Raw genomic sequence first — 18,477 nt, 5'->3', positions numbered from 1 at the left:
AGCAAATGTAGTAAAGCCCTAGACTTTCCTCATCCTTCAGCAGGAATCACTGCTCTCCAGTTGAGAAGAATCTGAAAAGCAGACTATACTCCAGGGTTGGCCAATTTCAGTCTGCAAAAACCATAAACAGGACATGTTTTCAGGATATCCACAATCAATATGCATGATATATATTTGCAAACAATGTAGTGCATGCAAATTCAAGCATTTTTATTTTAGATATCCTTAAAACCTGGATTTGTGGCTCTTGAGGACAGAAGTGGCCATGCCTAACTCCCTCCATCTCACCTTGGATCCAATGATCAAATACAATTCGGGCTCACACGATTAAAAAGAAACAAACGGGGCCAGAGATAGGGCCCAGAAGAACAGCTGGAGCTTGTGGTACAATTCACCTCTCTTTTCTTGGATGTAAGGACTGGAATATAACCTAGATTTCTGCCTCAAATAGCTGTTACCTGGCTCAAATCTCCTTGAATCTAGATATCTGCAGCAGGAGAGGTAGTTCCTACATAGGTCTGGTTTTATCCTCCAGAAAGATGGCAGAGAACCACCCCAGGCCTCCGCCATCTTTTCTAGCTCTTCTTCAAACAAGAGCCTTACCTCAAACCATATTAGGATTAGAATTGTCTGATCAGCTGTGCATCTCAAGAAGCCTCCAAGATGTCTCCCCTGTCCAATGAAGGCACCAGAATGCAGCTGGCCTCTAAACCTCTAACCCAACAGCAGGGAATCCTTCCCCGCCACTTCCTGGGCATCCTAAACCCAGAAAGCAATTTGTTGGTGAATGAAATCACTGAAGACTTTGCCATAAACGGAAGCAGAGTATGTCCCTCAGCCAGGCACCAGACTTCTCTACAGAAATAGAGAACACTGGAAAGACTGCAGAAATAAAACTTTGTGGCTTGAATGCTACCAGAAGAAGCAACGGAAGGCTTTGCTAAAGATGACCTTGGACAGACCAAGAGCCCCTCATTCAAACTGCCTTCTAAAGAGACTCCTTCCTGATCCACACTGCCTCACGCCAGGACACAAAAAGTGTACTGACCAAAAGAAGGTCTGGAGAGTTTTTTGTTGTTTTTTTTAACAATAATTCATATCAGCATCACCTGAAATAAAGAAGGAAAATTCACAGGTATGAAGAGTGGGGGCTGGAAAAGCCATTCCCCATTCTAGAAGGAATTCTCTTCCTCTAACTTCCTTGGATTTGGGACTACACAGTCTCAAGCAAACACCTTATGGCAATAACTTGTGGCCTTCTTGGACTCTGAGGCTCATCCAAGGGAGCCACAAGGGAAGAGGATTTTTCTTCTCCAAATCCAAAAGACAGCATCTCTGACTGCTAAGCTTGCCCCATGGGACTGGGAATTCCCTATTAGCAACCCACGCATCCGACACGGACGCCGTTCTCAGCTAGGTGTTCATTCACCCAGCGGAAACTAACAGCATGAGTAGGCTGCCATCGTTTTGGAACCCTCTCCCCCATGAGCACTAAACTGTTGCTCCATGCATGCCTTCCACCACCAGGCAGGATGAGCATAACCATAACGGGCAACTCACAGGCTTTCTATGCCACAAGCAGAGGGCACCAACCACGACTCCAATGCACTGTCCCAAAATGATCACTGTCCTCCATGATGGTAGCTATCTCTGCAGGCAACCACACCAAAATGTCAACAGCAGAGTTCCTCAAAACATTAAATCTGAGGAGTTCTGCTAATACTGCACCTCCATTTAATCACTGCAGAAAAAAATACTCTCCCCAAGAAGCTGTGTTGAGATCAAGTTTATCAAGAGCTCCCCCGCTTGCATTCCACCGTCTGCCGAGAAAGCCATAATACTTAAAAACATACCTAGAATGTTTTGTCACCACTGGAGCCCGCTGCCGGATAGCTCCAGCATGCGACACCATGGCTCCACACTAATCAAGCCACTTTTTTTGTGTGTGTGTGGGGGGGGGGGGGGGGGGGGGAATGGGGTAGTTTTAAACATCAAGCTGTAATACCTCTTTCCATATTCAACTTGTTTTACCTAAATCGAAAGGCAAGGGAAGATAGGAGGGTCGAGGGGTAGAGAGAGAGAGAGAGAGAGAATAAACAAGTATCTCTGGTCCCCAGATGTGCTCCTCTGAGGGACCGAGCCTTATGCTTTCACCGCAGAAGCAGTCAATGTAAATATCTCTGGTTCAGGGCAATACTCAAGTGAGGGAAGACAGCCTGTGACCTCAAGAAATGCTAGGAAATATTCCAGTTCATCCTGCCTAACCAGACCGCAGTCCACAGCACAGAATGCTCATCTACACGTGCTGGACACACAATCAGGTTACTAAACTAGTGGTTTCCAGCCCTGTCTTGCAGACACTTAAAAGGTCTAGTTTTCAGAATATCTGTAAAGTCTAGTAAACTGATACACACTGGCCTTATAGCCGGGGGAAAAACCGGTCCAAATTAAATCAGTTATAGTGAATCGCCAGCCATGCTTGTCTATAAGAAGATAAAATGAATGGGGAAGGAGAAAAGTTTATAGCATGTCAATTACCAGCTGTCAGAATGATACCAGCCCTGGTGTCACAAACTATGAAGACACTGGGTCTCCAGGCACGGACCCCACATTGGAACCAAAAAAGAATCCCATGTTGGTGTACCTCCGAAAAGCCTCATGCTATTTCCCTATGTTGGAGCCCATCAAGGAACTGATTGACCTGGAATGGAGAGCACAATACCCATTGGTCCTGAGTCCATCTGGCTACACGCTAGGAAATGACCGATTTAGTTGGGCAAGTTCGGAAAATGTTACCCGAGGCTCACTTTAGCAGACAAGAGAACAAACTGTTATGCTAAATAGCAATCTACATAAATGTTCTGCAGCTCAGACTGAAAAATGAAAATCAGAATCCTATAAATTCAGGAACATAGACCTTAATGAATTTCCTGACAAAAACTTAAAATGCCTCCTTTCTCCTATCTGTACTAGTGTGCAACCCATTCCCTCAAAGTTCCCACGCTGTAATTTGTCAGTTGAAGCCTTGTCTGTTACAAATGCAGTTTACATTTTATATACACATTATGAAAGTCATGCAACTCAACTGCAGCAGCCATTAATGGTCCAAACAATGTACTTAAAGTACACAATAGGTAAAAATTTATATACTTAAAAATGAAGTACAAAACTACATAATCAAACTTGATAAGCTCTTCCAGTGGCCATAAAAAGCATCAGTTCTACCAGACTATTTATTTATGTTTGGATTAAGCAGGTCAATTCCAATTATCTAATTACAAGAAAATCTCCAGGACATGCCCCCAAGTCCTATGCTATGTTACACCAACTACGGCATGATTCAGAGACATAATGCATAGCCATTGGATCTTACATTTGGGTCTAAAGGAAAAAAACTTTCAAATCCAGATCACTTTAAACCTTTTCTCTTAAAAGCTATTTACCAAGAAATCTTAAAGGAAAATGCAACAATCCTTATTTCTACATGTATAAGTTTATGTGCCACTAGCAGGAGTAGAAATTTAAATCAATGGAATAGCAAAACTGGAAAATCTGGCTTTCAGTGACAAGGGGCCACAGTAACCAGCATTTCTCAGACTGCAAAAGTTTTAAAACTGGGGCCGATAACAGTGGAGCTCCAACTTACTGTGGGATGAAGAGGGATTTCTACTAGGAACATTTATAGCTCTCCTATAAAATTAATATATAGGAATCTAAAGAATTGGTAAAACCAGTTTGTGCTAAAAAGGAAACAGTACTTTTGAGAACAAAATCTCAAATTAAAAGTACAATAAGAGGGATAAGACTTGCAGGACACCATATCCTGTGGCAGCAGACACGCAAAGGTATCCACTGTACAGCGGATACCAGCTGGATGTTTTTACTGGAAACAGGACACTGTTGCAAGGTCCCTAGTCCAGGTACACCAGAAAAGGGTGGAAGCAAGGCATGCAGTCAGTAAACAGTACAAAACATTTTTAAGAAACAAAAAGCAGGGTGAGATGATATGAATACTCAGTTTTGCTAATGAGAATAAACAAATGAAATAAGAATATTTCAGGGCTTCGGTTTGGCTTACTGGCAGTGTTTAATGATTGATGTTTTGTATGCAAAATCAGGTACTTGCTAAAGTACCAAACTAAAAGATTAAAAAAAACCTAAATTACTTTTAACCAGAAATCTATTTGCAAAAGTTAATACACACATGAAATAAGGAAAGCTGATTTATCCTGTAAGAAGTTTGGTAAAGTATACTATAATATGAAGCATATTACCTGGCTCACTCAGAAGTCTTGAGTACCAAACCAGCCACTTAAATGAACACTTACTGCTAAGCAGGTATATGCCCTTTCACAGCCAGATACGATACACTCAATGCATAATACAGAGAAGTTATGAACAATATTTACAAGGCTCATTAAAGACAATGTACTGCACACCTGCAATCCCAAATTTCACTGCCAAATACACTGAAAATGACAACCAAGGCATAACTCCTAAGAGCAACATGCCAACCTTTAAAGTGTCTCTGTACTCCAGCACCACTTGGTTAATGTGATTGATACCAGGACATCCAGGTCATATCTGCTTACCTGAGAAGCACTGTCCTATAATGTTGCTGCTCAGTTAAGATGTATGACAACTAAAATTTTACTCTTCCTGTCAACACAGGAAAAAAACTGTTGGCAAGCTGTTATCACTAGGACAAAATTCCAATTGAGCTCAACAACTCATTTTCTCTGAGCAGCAATAGCATAAAATTTTAAGATGAAGCGATTAAACAGATCTGGAAATGAATGACCAGGCACTATACAAAATGTCTTGCTTTAACCAAGAGATATGGAAATAAAGAGAAACTTTAAAGATTTCCAGACAAGTTGACAAGAACTAGTTTGGAAATCCTTGCCCATTTTATGCTCCTATATCCACAAGAGTTTATGCCTCATAGCATAAAAATGGCTGACAAAGCAATTTGCTTTAACTTGAAGCAATCTGCTATGCCAGCACAGAAACATTAAATCTTCAGACAACTGGCCCAACACTGGAGCAGTCAAGAGCCACTTGCATTTTGCTGAAGGTTCCAGAACTGGTTACCATACTTCTACTAACGGGCTGTTTGGCCTGTAAGTCTTACAATAGCAATACAAACTCAGAACTCTGCCAATTACAATTTCAAAGCTACATCCTGGTTCTTGGAACTCATCCATCAAGTTCAAATGAATCATTTTCAGCAAAGTTGCTCTTTTTCCATTAGGACTCAACAAAATCTAATACCAAGAATAAAAGCATCTGGATCTGTAAATGTGACAAGCCCTAAAAACAAGCTGAAGAAGTTTCACTGATCTCGATGGGAGCATTTGCAGAATGATGGCCGATCAAGGAAGGAAGAAATCTCACCATCAGATATGTTTCATCCATGTGCACTGGAGAAAAACCACAAGATACTTGGGAACGACATTCAAATCAGTGTTAGCTAGTATCTACACATACATAGAACTAAAGATAATGTCCTTTAGGAAAACAAACAATCTCACACAGTGAAATCGAACATTGTAGTAGAGTACCAAAAACAAGGGATCATTCATAATTATAAACAAAGAGAAAGAATTAAAAGCCACATGTTTTATGAAGACCCACTTTAAAAATTAAAATTGAGAATTTGTTGCAATTTTAAATGTCTGTTTACCCTTTATGAGGTTTCTTTACCATATCCTTTGGCTTCTATTACATCAGGGGTGGCCAGCTCCAGTCCTCAAGAGACACAAACAGGTCTGGCTTTCAGGATATCCACAATGAATATGCACAATATAGATTTGCATACAATGAAGGCAGTGCGTTTAAATCCCTGAATACTAAGTATGTCTGCGGCTCTTAAGGACTGCAGTTGACCAACCCTGTATTAAATCTAAAGGCAGGGATTAATTTGCAAACAAAAAGAACGTGGAAGGAGTAAGACCTGTACTGGGAGGAAGGGCCAGGTCAGGTGCAAACTCCCTTCCCCAAACACACATTTTCTCTCACAGTTATGAACACACTTCACACTTTGCCTCATCTCAATGATCCTCCATCCCTAGCCACCACAAGTAACTCCAAGCTATTCTTCACTTGATGAGCACTAGTGGGCAAAGGATGGCTGGGGATGGAGGATCACTTGGGTGAGGAAGAGAGCAAACTGAATAGGCACATTCTAACCTCCTCTTCTCTGCCCTGAGGATCCTGGTACTCCATTTTCAGTCCCCCTTTCTATAAATCTCCTAGTGACTGTTGTTCCCTCCCTAATGGTCTTAGCACCCCTACACCATCTCTCCCCCAATCCCTGGTAGTCCTCAAAGCCCACCCCACCTCCCCCCAGGAAAATATCCTCTCCAGCAACTCTCCTCCTCTTCCACCCTGGAAAATAAGGCACTGGCCTCTTCAAGCCAGAATCAGCAGTACATGCTATTTTTCCTCTACCTTCGGGGGATGAGGAAAAATAGCATGTACTGCCCACTCACCTCAGCCTCTTCACACTAGAGCAGAGCTTCCCAAACTGTGGGTCAGGACCCAAATGGGGTCACAAATGCCTCAAAGGGTAGTCCTCTCCAGACATCACCAGCAACAGAAATAGTGGAAATCCGCATGGGATCTTTGAGCTAGCATGCACTCAGGTCCTGCAATGGTCCCGCCCTTGCTTGAGTTTCCATGTTAACAGGAAGCCATGTGTGAGGAAGGACTGGAGCCACTGCAGATCCTGTGCTGACTCATTACTAATGCTGCTGCCAGTTACAAATCCACACCAGGCATTGGACCAGCCACTGGGGAAGAGTGGGCAGAGTGCACACAGGTTGTCACTTCTCTATTCTCCCCCATCACTGAACTTATCTAAGAGAAAAATGTTGCCCCTGTCATCAGCCTGCCCTTTCTTCCCACTAGGTGTCATCCACTTATCCCCTGAGGCCCAAAGGAAAATGTTGCTGCTGATCCTAGTCAAGGGGATGTGTGGATGGGGGCTGTGAAGGGAGGAATCATATACAGGAAGGGTTTGAGGGTTGGATCAGTGAGAGAGGAATTGGCTGTGGAAGGTGAGAGGGAGGATGTAAGAGAGGAGCCAGGGGTGAGTATGTGAGAAAAGAGAGGAAGTGGATGACAGATGATCAATTGAGGTTACAAAAATGGCTTGGAGGTGAGAGGTTTAGTGGGGAGAATGTAAAAAGATAGTGGGTGAGCGAGAGGCTGGAAGGGGATAGGAACTGAGGGATGTAAGATGGGATCGGTTGGAGGGGCAAAGGTTGAGAGGCAGGATCAGTTGGAGTGCAGAAATGGTGAGTGGAGGGATTTGAACTACACCCCCACAAATTAGGTTTGGTTGTCCTCTAGGGTCGTGTGAATTTTCACGTGCTAAAATGTGGTCACATTGGCTAAAAGTGTGGGAAGCCCTGCACTAGAGGAAACCTAGAATTCAAAAGCAGCAGCCTGCTTTTCCTCCTCAGGGAAGAAAGGGAGTACTACTGCATGCTCTCCTCACTCACCACTTTCTATCCCCTCCCCGATCACCCAACTGCATCGCTCAAAATATGCCCCCAATTCTGATCTTACAGCTCAGTCTCTCCAATCCATTCACTCACAACTCATAACATCTTCAATCCCCTCACTCTCCCTATCTCCCTCTCCTCCAAATAAATCACAACACCTCTGATTTGCTCACTTTTGCAACTCCCACATCTATCCCTCACTTGCCCTCCCCCTACCACTGATCCCTCAACTCACTTGTCTTCACAATCCCACCATTTTCTTGCCCCTTCCCCCTCTCCCATTTTGGTCACCGGGGCAGAGCAATGGGTCCCAGAAAGCCAAAACAATAAGCAGTAGCAAGGCCAATTGCAGTAGAAGCAGTGGGGCTGACAGGCCACCACATGTCTGATCTTGGCCCTGCTCCCTCAGACTCTTCATGCACCTGTTTCAGAGTAAGCAGCTCCAACAACCCTCTGCCCCCACTTGCTCTGCTCCATTTTCACAGGAGAGCCAGAACTGATTTACACTACCACTTCTGCTCTGCTTCCTTGGGTCCCAAAAAAAGGTGGCAGAATGCTGTTCCAGATCATTCCACCACCAATTGAGCCCTAGGTAACAGACACAAAAAAGGGATGAATTAGCAGGCGCGCCATTCATCAAGGGCAACTGCTGAAGCCATGACAACTGGCACTACTGCTCACAAGTTTCAAACTTGTGTTAATTCAACCTTTGTCTCTATACTTTTAAAAGAAAAGACAGACATTTAAGCAAACTGCTGTTCTATTAAGTTAGAAATGTAGGAAATAAGTTTGTTTTAATAATTATGAATTTCCCAGTATGTCCTAGGATAAACAAAATCTTTAAAGTTCAATTCTAGAACACACCTTTTTATTCTTTTGAGAAATATTACCAGAAACAAGATACAATGAATACCCAATTAACAGACTACAACCAAAGTCAACAGCTGGTCATCTTAAAATTCACTTAATTTTCAAAAAAAAAACGGCTCAAAATTGCCAGCGCTCAGTATTTCCATCCCAGCTTGCATTTAAAACTAGTAGCTAGTTTCATGGCCTTCCTTCTGATACAATATTGTACTAAAAAACCAACAACAAGTTGTTAATGCTAGATTGTCTGCAGTACCTACCACAATCAAATAAAAAAAAAAGAAAAAAAATTCAAGGATTTGCTATCAGACATAAGTTAAGACCTTCTTCTAGAAGGAAAAAAAAAAAAAAAAAAGGACCTGCCCCTCTTTGCAAAATGCTCTATAAAACATTCATCCAGCAATATCCAGCACGGAAACTAGTCCCTTCCAAAAAAGAAGTTGATTTAATCCAGAGGCCCCCATGGTGGACGAACAAAATAAAAAGGTATTCCCTTCAGGAACGGGAATTGAAAGGTAGCATCCAGGGATCCTGTGCTCAGGACGGACACGGGGCTGTCAGAGAACGCATAGAGCGGCCCTCGGGCCTGCGCCGATAAAGCAGCCATTACCTTTCTCTTTCACCAGGTCTTTCAGCGACTGCCACCGGACGTCGAAGGGGATGTTAGACAGGAAGGCCCGGTATCTGCGGATGGGGAAGCCGTACGGCTCGAAGCGATAGCCGCCTTTCTTGAATCCTTTCTCCTTTCGCTTGTCGTTTTGGGACGAATGATCGCCATCGCTGTAAAGAGATCGAGAACCATTTTTTTTTTCCCTTTCCCCCCTCTCTCTCGTTTTTCCCTTTCCCCCCTCTCTGCTCGTTTCCCCCCTTCCCCCCTCTCTCTGCTCGTTTCCCCCCTCCCTCTGCTCGTTTTCCCTTCCCCCCCTCTCTGCTCGTTTCCCCCCTTTCCCCCTCCCTCTGCTCGTTCCTCCCCCTCCCTCTGCTCGTTTCCCCCCCTCCCCCCCTCTGCTCGTTTCCCCCCTTTCCCCCCTCTGCTCGTTTCCCCCCTTTCCCCTCCCTCTGCTCGTTTCCCCCGTTTCCCCCCTCCCTGCTCGTTTCCCCCCTCCCTGCTCGTTTCCCCCGTTTCCCCTCCCTGCTCGTTTCCCCCCTCCCTGCTCGTTTCCCCCCTCTCTGCTCGTTTCCCCCTCCCTCTGCTCGTTTCCCCCCTCCCCTCCCCTCCCTCTGCTCGTTTCACACACTCGTTTCCCCCTCCCTCCCTCTGATAGTTTCCCCCCTTTCCTTCCTTCCCCCCTCCCCCCTCTGCTCGTTTCCTCCCCTCCCCTTCCCCCCTCTGCTCGTTTCCCCCTTTCCCCCCTCTGCTCGTTTCCCCCCTTTCCCCCCTCTGCTCGTTTCCCCCCTTTCCCCCCTCTCTGCTCGTTTCCCCCCTTTCCCCCCTCTCTGCTCGTTTCCCCCCTTTCCCCCCTCTGCTCGTTTCCCCCCTGCTCGTTTCCCCCCTTTCCCCTCCCTCTGCTCGTTTCCCCCCCCTTTCCCCCCTCTCTGCTCGTTTCCCCCGTTTCCCCCCCTCTCTGCTCGTTTCCCCCCCCCCTCTGCTCGTTTCCCCCTCCTCTGCTCGTTTCCCCCTCCCTCTGCTCGTTTTTCCCTTCCCCCCCTCTCTGCTCGTTTCCCCCCCTTTCCCCCCTCCCTCTGCTCGTTTCCCCCCTCCCTCTGCTCGTTTCCCCCTTCCCCCCCTCTGCTCGTTTCCCCCCCTCTGCTCGTTTCCCCCCTTTCCCCCCTCTGCTCGTTTCCCCCCTTTGCTCGTTTCCCCCTTTCCCCCCTCTGCTCGTTTCCCCCCTTTGCTCGTTTCCCCCTTTCCCCCCTCTGCTCGTTTCCCCCCCCTTTGCTCGTTTCCCCCTTTCCCCCTCTGCTCGTTTCCCCCCTTTCCCCTCCCTCTGCTCGTTTCCCCCTCCCCCTTTCTGCTCGTTTCCCCCCTTTCCCCCCTCTCTGCTCGTTTCCCCCCTCCCTGCTCGTTTCCCCCCTGCTCGTTTTTCCCTTCCCCCCCTCTCTGCTCGTTTTTCCCTTCCCCCCCTCTCTGCTCGTTTTTCCCTTCCCCCCCCTCTGCTCGTTTCCCCCTTTCCCCCCCTCTCTGCTCGTTTCCCCCCTCCCCTCTGCTCGTTTCCCCCCTTTCCCCCCTCTCTGCTCGTTTCCCCCCTCCCTGCTCGTTTTTCCCTTCCCCCCCTCTCTGCTCGTTTCCCCCCTCCCTCTGCTCGTTTCCCCCCTTTCCCCCCTCTCTGCTCGTTTCCCCCCTCCCTGCTCGTTTCCCCCCCCCTGCTCGTTTTTCCCTTCCCCCCCTCTCTGCTCGTTTCCCCCTTTCCCCCCTCCTCTGCTCGTTTCCCCCCTCCCTCTGCTCGTTTTTCCCTCCCCCCCTCTCTGCTCGTTTCCCCCCCTGCTCGTTTCCCCCCTTTCCCCCCTCTCTGCTCGTTTCACCGATGGAAGCAGTTACAGTTCAACGCAAAGGTAACTGAAGCATGCAATCATTTTCCGCCCCTCCGATTAGAAAACCTTCCATATTTTTTTTTCAATCAAAAGGAAAAAAAAAGCCTTTTTTTTTTTTTTTTACCACACCAACGGCCTATTCCAGCCCTTGCCGAGACGACGTACGTTACCACCTGTGCTCCATTCCAACGCTGGCCTAACAGGTAACCCCCCCCCTCCCCAAAAAACCAACCGTTTTCCCCAAAGTCATGAGTCACGAAAACTCTCTCAACCGCAATAACGGAGATTAAAAAAATAGCTACGCTAAAGAAAGACCCGGCGGACACCCAAAATTCAGAAGGGCGTCGGACAAAATCTGAATGAATGCGGGGAGGGAGAGAGGGAACTGTTACTCCGGGGGGGGGGGGCTCTCATATAAACGAAGAAAAGTGATAGGCCCTGCCGGGGGAATCTTCCAGGCACCCGGGAACCGTCCATCAAGCCCCGGGGTCGCTCGCGGTCACCGATTCTTTAACCCCTCCCCCACGTAGGTCGAAAACCGTGACCGGACCTCCGTCCTTCCCCCCCCACCCAAAACCACACACGGTGACCAGTCCTCGCCGCCGCCGCCGCCGCCGCACACGGAGACCCTTTCCTCTACCACACTGGCACCAATCCCGGCCCCCGAAGGAGCCCTCACCCTTTGCTTTCGTTCTCGCTGCTTGCTTCGGGCGCTCCGTTGCTTGCGTTCTCCTCCATGTTGCTTTCCGCTTCGGTCGCCATTTCCTCTCAGGTCGGCGCGCGCTTTCCTTTCCTCTTGCTGCGTGGGGCAGAAAATGGCGACCGGCAAACCAGCTCTGCGACCGCGGGGCAGGCTGGGAAGGGCGGGATTGTGACGACAGCACAGGGGGGGGGGGCGGGATGAAAGGTCTCCTAATTGCACGCGGCTGCAGGGCCGCTCGCGCGCGTGCGCGCTTTCTAGGTCGGGGGTTTGATTAATTTGCGTATGAAGAAGGCCTGACCCTAGGAAACGGGAAGCGTCAAATTCTCATTTACATGGAAGATGATGCAATAATCTAAGGGGGCCGATGCAATATGCGCCCGCTATCCTAATGTGCGCTTGGCGCCTGCAAGGGGGGCGTCATGCAATACCCAAATTAGGGGGGTTGCACCCTGACGCCGCCGTGGCTGCCGGTTATGAAGACCGACGCTGCCGAGTTATTTATTTATTTAGGTTTTTTTTTTTACTTAAGAAAAGAAATACAGAAAAGCAGTTTTTCCAGACAGGCGTTAATAGCTGAGCAATAAATATGCGTCTGAGACGCACATTTATTTTTTTGCACGTGGAGTGAATGAGTAAATAGTGCTCAAAGCTTGCAAATGCATGCGAATAAGGCTATTAGATTCACTCTGCATTGGACTCGCCTTGTGGAGGCACCTATACAACCCGCATCCAACTGCAGGTTATACAGTGCGTTCAGGTATTGCATGGGCCCCACTGTAAAATGTGCTTTCTGCACCAGCGCATAGTTTTTTTAATGCACAGATTATTGCATCAGCCTGTGAGTATGCAGAATCCCATTTTAGTTCACCCCATCCCCCTCTTTCCCACCATTTCTAACCACAAAGTCCCAAGGTAATCCAGACAACCACCAATTCCATTGCAATTGTTACCCAAAGATTTGGCCTCATAGATCCCAGTGGTCTTTCCAGATCAAACAAAATTGCAAACCTGTGAGGGGCCCTCCAAGAATAGCAATACTAACTAGTCACACATATTTATTTATTTATTTAAATTAATTTATATACCGGAGGTTCCTGTATAATATACATATCACCCCGGTTCACAAAGAACAGTAACTATCGCTACAAATAGCGGTTTACATAGAACAGAATAAAAGAAGTTTTACATTGAACAAAAACAAAGTAATAAGTTTTACATTGAAGTCAGCATGTGTAAATTTCTGATTAACAAAGGAAGAAAAAAATAGATCTGAATAACTCGTTGTGGGCTTGAAAAGACTTTTCTTCGTGTTCTTGGCTCTAGGGGAAAGCTTGTTTGAAAAGCCAAGTCTTAAGTTTCCCTTTAAATGTAGAGTGGCATGGTTCTAAACGAAGGTCTGGAGGGAGCGAGTTCCAAAGTGAAGGGCCCGCTGTGGATAATGCACGTTTCCTCAGAACGGATTTCGCAGGTTGTGTGATTAGTCTGTTCTGATAGGCGCTTCTGGTTGGTTTCACAGATGTGTGTAATTGAATTTGGAATGTTAGGTTGAGAGGTGCGATGTTGTGTAAGGCCTTATGTATCATCATTAAAGACTTGAACTGGATCCTGTATTTAATTGGAAGCCAGTGGAGATGGTGGAGAATTGGGGTGATATGATCTCTCTTTTTGGCATTTGATAGAATTCTTGCAGAGGCGTTCAGGACCATCTGAAGTGGTTTGATGGTACATGCTGGAAGGCCTAGGAGGAGAGAGTTACAATAATCCAGCTTTGGGAGTATGATGGCTTGTAAAACCATGCGGAAGTCTCTGTATAGGAGGAGAGGTTTGAGTTTCTTTAATGTTTGAAGTTTAAAGAAACATTCTTTGTTGTGTTGTTGACGAATTTGTTGAGACTGAGTCTGTTGTCTATGATGACTCCCAGATCTCTAACTTGTTGTGTGGTGGAGAGCCCTGTGGTGACCGGATGTTGATTAGTGTTAGAATGTGAGGAAGGGGTATAGTTTTCCGGAGTTATAATGAGGATTTCAGTTTTGTTTTTATTTAGAACCAAGTTGAGGCTGGTGAGTAGATTGTTGATAGCTGACAGACATTTATTCCAGAATGATATGGCTTTGTATATGGAATCTTCTATAGGGATGAGGATTTGAATATCATCCGCGTATAGGTAATGTCTTAGCTTAAGGTTAGTGAGAAGTTGACAAAGTGGGAGTAGATAAATATTGAAAAGAGTCGGGGAGAGGGATGATCCTTGTGGTACCCCCCTTTTGGATTCGATGGTGTGGGACTCTTTGTTATTTATCTTGACCTTGTATGTTCTGTTCTCCAAAAATGATTTGAACCAGTTAAAAACTACTCCTGTAATGCCAATGTCTATTAGGCGTTGCAGGAGGCATGAGTGGTTAACGGTATCAAACGCTGATGAGAGATCAAGGAGAGCGAGGAGGCAAGGTTGGCCCTTTTCTAGGTTGGAAATGATAGTGTCTGATAATGATGTTAATAATGATTCGGTATTCATAGACTTGCGAAAGCCAAATTGGTTTGAGGTGAGGATGTTGTTTTCGTCAAGATATTCTGTAAGTTGTTTGTTTACAACTTTCTCCATAACTCTGGCAATCAACGGGAGGTTTGCTATGGGTCTAAAGTTTGCTGGGTCTGAGGTGGGTAAGTTAGGTTTTTTGAGGAGCGGCTTGAGCATGGCTAACTTGAGTTGGTTCGGGACATGTCCTTGAGAGAAGGAGCAGTTAATAATGTCTGCTAAAGGTTTGGCTATGGTGTTGGAGATCAGACACAGTTTGTTGTATGGAATGTGGTCTGATGGATGAGAGGATGGTTTTATCTTCTTGAGAATATTCTCTATTTCTAGAGTGGATGTGAGCTCAAAAGTGTTGAGTAGTGTTAGTGAAGTGTTAGTGTTAGGTTGTTTGACATTTGGGTGCGATGGTTGTTGATCTGATATGGGTGACATCATCCGATGGCACCTCTCAGGCTTGTCTATCAAAGCTCCAAAATCCCTCTAAGAACTTTCAGAGCACAGGCAGTAGTTCCTGCGGCTTCACCATCACACTAGATTATCTCAGTCTTTTCTGAACCTCTAGACCAGAGCTTTCCAAAGTGTGTGTCGGGACACATTAGTGTGTCGCCTGTAGTGTGGAGGTGTGTCGCCCGGTCCACAGGGCCGGCGGAAGCAGGGAACTATAGCAGGAAGATCGGTGGGCAGTGGTGGAGCTTACATCACCACGGCCCGAAGAAAAGGGTCACGTTCACTCCTCCTCCTTCCTGCCTGTGCAGCCCTGGAAGAAAAACATTGCCGGAGCCGCGTGGGCAGGAAGGAGGAGGAGCATCTGCTGCGTACAGAAGAAGAGCAGCATTAATGGGCCGTTGCGGATCCCACATCGCGATGGCCCGAGAAGAGGAGGAAACCCGATAGCAGGGCCGCTGCGGATCCCACGTCGCGACAGCCCGAGAAGAGGAGGAAACCCGATAGCAGGGCCGCTGCAGATCCCATGTCACGGCCAGGGAAGATCAGGGCCTCTGAAGAGCCCATCCTTCGGCAACCCGTGCAGAGGGACAGCATGTGCCAGTGAGAGCCTGTGCTTGAGCAAGAGAGCATGTAGGAGTGAGAGAGCCTGTGTGTGTGAGAGTGAGACAGCATGTGCACGAGAGAGACAGTATGTATGTATGTATGTATGAGAGAGAGGCATGTGAGAGTGAGAGCTGTGGATGTGTGAGATTGCATGTGAGTGAGAGCCTGTGTGTGTGAGAATGTGTGAGATAGCGTGTGAGAATGAGAACCTGATTGTGTGTTTGAGGGAAGACAGATGGAGAGAAAAGAAATAGAAAAAAAGACCCTGTAAAAGGAATTGGCAAAAAAATAAGAAAGGAAAGGTGGAAAAAAAAGCCTGTGACCAACCGATTAGAAAACTAAGATCAGACAGCAAAGGTAAAAAAAAAAAATTACTTTTTAGTGATTGGCTCATGTAATCTTTGGGAATGTGCAAGAGTAGCACTTTATGCCGATCTCACAATGTACGAGATCAGCATGGAGGAAGTGGAAGCCTGCAAATATTTATTATGAGATAGGTTGTGTTGTGAAACATTTTATTTATGTATATATTTAAGGAAACATACATAAATTGTTGAAATACATTTTGTTCATTTAACCTTTAACTTCTGGTTTGCTGGTAGACTGAATTACTGTGTCACGAAATTATGTTTGTCTAAAAAGTGTGTCACCAACATGAAAAGTTTGGAAAGCTCTGCTCTAGACCAAGGGTGGCCAACTCTAGTCCTCGAGAGCCACAAACTGGCCAAGTTTTCAGGATAACTACAAAGAATATGCATGAGATAGATTTGCATGCCCTGCCTCTCCATTCCACTACTGCATCACACTACTTCTAGGTCTACCCAAAACAACTACACGCCCACTACAAATATTACATGTCACAGCAAGAATTCTCACTAGACACAAAAGATCTGATCACATCACTCCAGTCCTAAAAGAACTGCACTGGTTACCCATAGAAAAACGCATAGAGTACAAAATGTTATCCATCATACACAAATCCATCAATAATAACGAAAATAAATTCCTAAATATCATTTTCCAAATACACATAAGAACATAAGAAAATGCCATACTGGGTCAGACCAAGAGTCCATCAAGCCCAGCATCCTGTTTCCAACAGTGGCCAATCCAGGCCATAAGAACCTGGCAAGTACCCAAAAACTAAGTCTATTCCATGTTACCATTGCTAATGGCAGTGGATCTGCAAACAAAGCCCTGCTTACCATCCCATCAGTCACAACTGCTAACCTTAAGTACAGTCAGAGAAAGAGCAACATCAATAGCCAGTCCTCGCCTTTGGAACTCACTGCCAGACCACCTAAGGTTGCAAAATGACACAAAGCTCTTCAAAAAACATCTTAAAACAAGGCTATTTCAGCAAGCCTACAAAGATAGCATTGGTTAGCATCCACCAGGCAAACTCCTCTTGCCTCTGATCCAGAAAGCCCACCCCTCAGACCTCCCCTCAAATCACCCCCTTTTTATATGCATGTACTGACACCCCATCTCAAGGATACACCAGATCGAAATAATCTAACTAAGTAAATATTTCAATTGTTAGCAAAGCTAAAGAATATTTGTTAAAAGATGTTATATTTGTTAATAGATGTTTGTTTATTTATTTATTTATTTATTTATTTATTTGAAGCTTTTATATACCGAGGTTTAGCACATGCCTTCACCCCGGTTTACATTGAAACGAAACAATGATACATAGAACAATTTGAGAATCAAAAGTATATGCAAATAGCATATGGATTAGGTGTAACAGGAAATAACTAAAAATAACTTAAGTCAAATAACGAAAATGAAAATAGAAACGAAAACGAGGAAGGTATATACAAACTCGTGCTCTGAATACAAGAAAGTATGAATGGGAAAAGAAGGAAAAAAAAGGGGGGATGGGGTAGGCAATGGAAGGAGGAAGGGGTAGGTATGCGGAGAAGAGAAGAGGGGAGAAGGATGGGAGGCTTAAGGCATCACAATTGTGGATTGCTTAAATCATCATTGAAAGTCTGGCTGAAGATCCAGGTTTTCAGTTCTTTTTTGAATGATTTATTTTCGATGATAGTGGTGAGGTAGCATGGTAGGGCGTTCCAGAGTTTTGGCCCCGCTATGGAGAGAGCTCTATTTCTGGTGTTAGTAAGCTTAGCCATGGGATATGTGGGTATTTCGAGTAGACGTTTTTCAGAAGTTCTGGTGTTCCGTTGAAGTTTGTGGGGGTGGAACATTTTACTGACTGCGGAGTTAACTGTATTGTGTAATGCGTCGTGAATGATCGTCAGGGTTTTGTATTCAATTCTCTGAATGATTTATTTATTTATTTAAATTCTTTTATTTATGAATTTATTTATGAATTTATGATTTATGTATTCAATTCTCTGAATGATTTATTTATTTATTTAAATTCTTTTAATATACCGATGCTCAAGACCAGGTCTTATCGTACCGGTTTACAGTGTAACTGGGGGAAATCAATTAACAACTATACAGAAGGTAAAGTTACATTAAACAGGGAGCAAGAACATGGGAGTTGGAAGACAGGAAAGATATATAAACTAATACAACTGGAGAGTTAAAAAAACAGTTAAATAAAAACAAAAGAGTAGCGAGTCATATAAAGGTAGCTGAGATCGGCTGTAGATATATCATAGGCAATTATTAACATATTGTTTCCTGAGGAAGCAGGGATCAAGGGGAGGTAAGCATGGGGGGGTGAAGGGAAAATAGGGACTGGGAGGGGAGAGGGAGGGAGGGTAGAGGGTAGGAAGGTGAGAGTCAGTGTTAGTTGATCGAGGTTCATTCAGCGGTAAGCTTGTGCGAACAGCCAGGTTTTCAGTTTCTTTCTGAAGGTGAGATGGGATTGTTCCTGGCGTATATCTGGGGGAAGCGAATTCCAATGTAGCGGGCCCGCTGTCGAAAGTGCTCGCTTATGGATGGAGTTGTGGACCGAGGATTTGTTGGGGGGTGCCTGGAGAGAACCTTTGTAGGCGGATCTGATCGGCCTTGCTGAAGTATGTAATTCAAGAGGGATGGCGAGTTGGAGTGTGGTTTGCTGGAAGACAGATTTGTGGATGATGGTGAGTGTCTTGAAGAGAATTCTATATTGGATGGGTAGCCAGTGTAGGATTTTTAGGATAGGTGTGATATGGTCCTTACCACGTGTGTTTGTAAGGATCCTGGCCGCTGCGTTTTGCAGCATCTGTAGGGGTTTAGTAGAAGTGGCGGGGAGACCGAGTAGTAGTGCGTTGCAATAGTCGATCTTTGAAAACAGGATGGCTTGGAGGACTGAACGGAAATCCTGGAAGTGTAGAAGTGGTCTTAGCTGCTTCAGGACCTGTAGCTTAAAGAAGCATTCT

General features: G+C 45.5%; 1 protein-coding gene across 2 annotated transcripts in view; it reads right to left on the bottom strand.

Moving 5' to 3' along the window:
- HNRNPM (heterogeneous nuclear ribonucleoprotein M) overlaps positions 1-11,717 on the bottom strand; it is a 143,254-nt gene extending 131,537 nt beyond the window's left edge. The window contains exons 1-2 of one of the 2 annotated variants that reach the window (XM_029585990.1): positions 11,530-11,717; positions 8,989-9,158 (exon numbers count right to left, since the gene is read on the bottom strand). In XM_029585990.1, coding sequence (XP_029441850.1) covers positions 8,989-9,158; positions 11,530-11,612 — 253 coding nt within the window. In that variant the 5' untranslated portion in view covers positions 11,613-11,717. Of the gene's footprint in view, positions 1-8,988; positions 9,159-11,529 lie in introns of those variants that run through there. The other variant, XM_029585991.1, reaches the window with a different exon arrangement.
- Between the last annotated feature and the right edge of the window lie 6,760 nt (positions 11,718-18,477).

Source organism: Rhinatrema bivittatum, unplaced genomic scaffold (assembly GCF_901001135.1).
Source record: "Rhinatrema bivittatum unplaced genomic scaffold, aRhiBiv1.1, whole genome shotgun sequence".
Classification (NCBI taxonomy): Eukaryota; Metazoa; Chordata; class Amphibia; order Gymnophiona; family Rhinatrematidae; genus Rhinatrema; species Rhinatrema bivittatum.
This window is presented reverse-complemented; position numbering and strand designations above follow the sequence as displayed.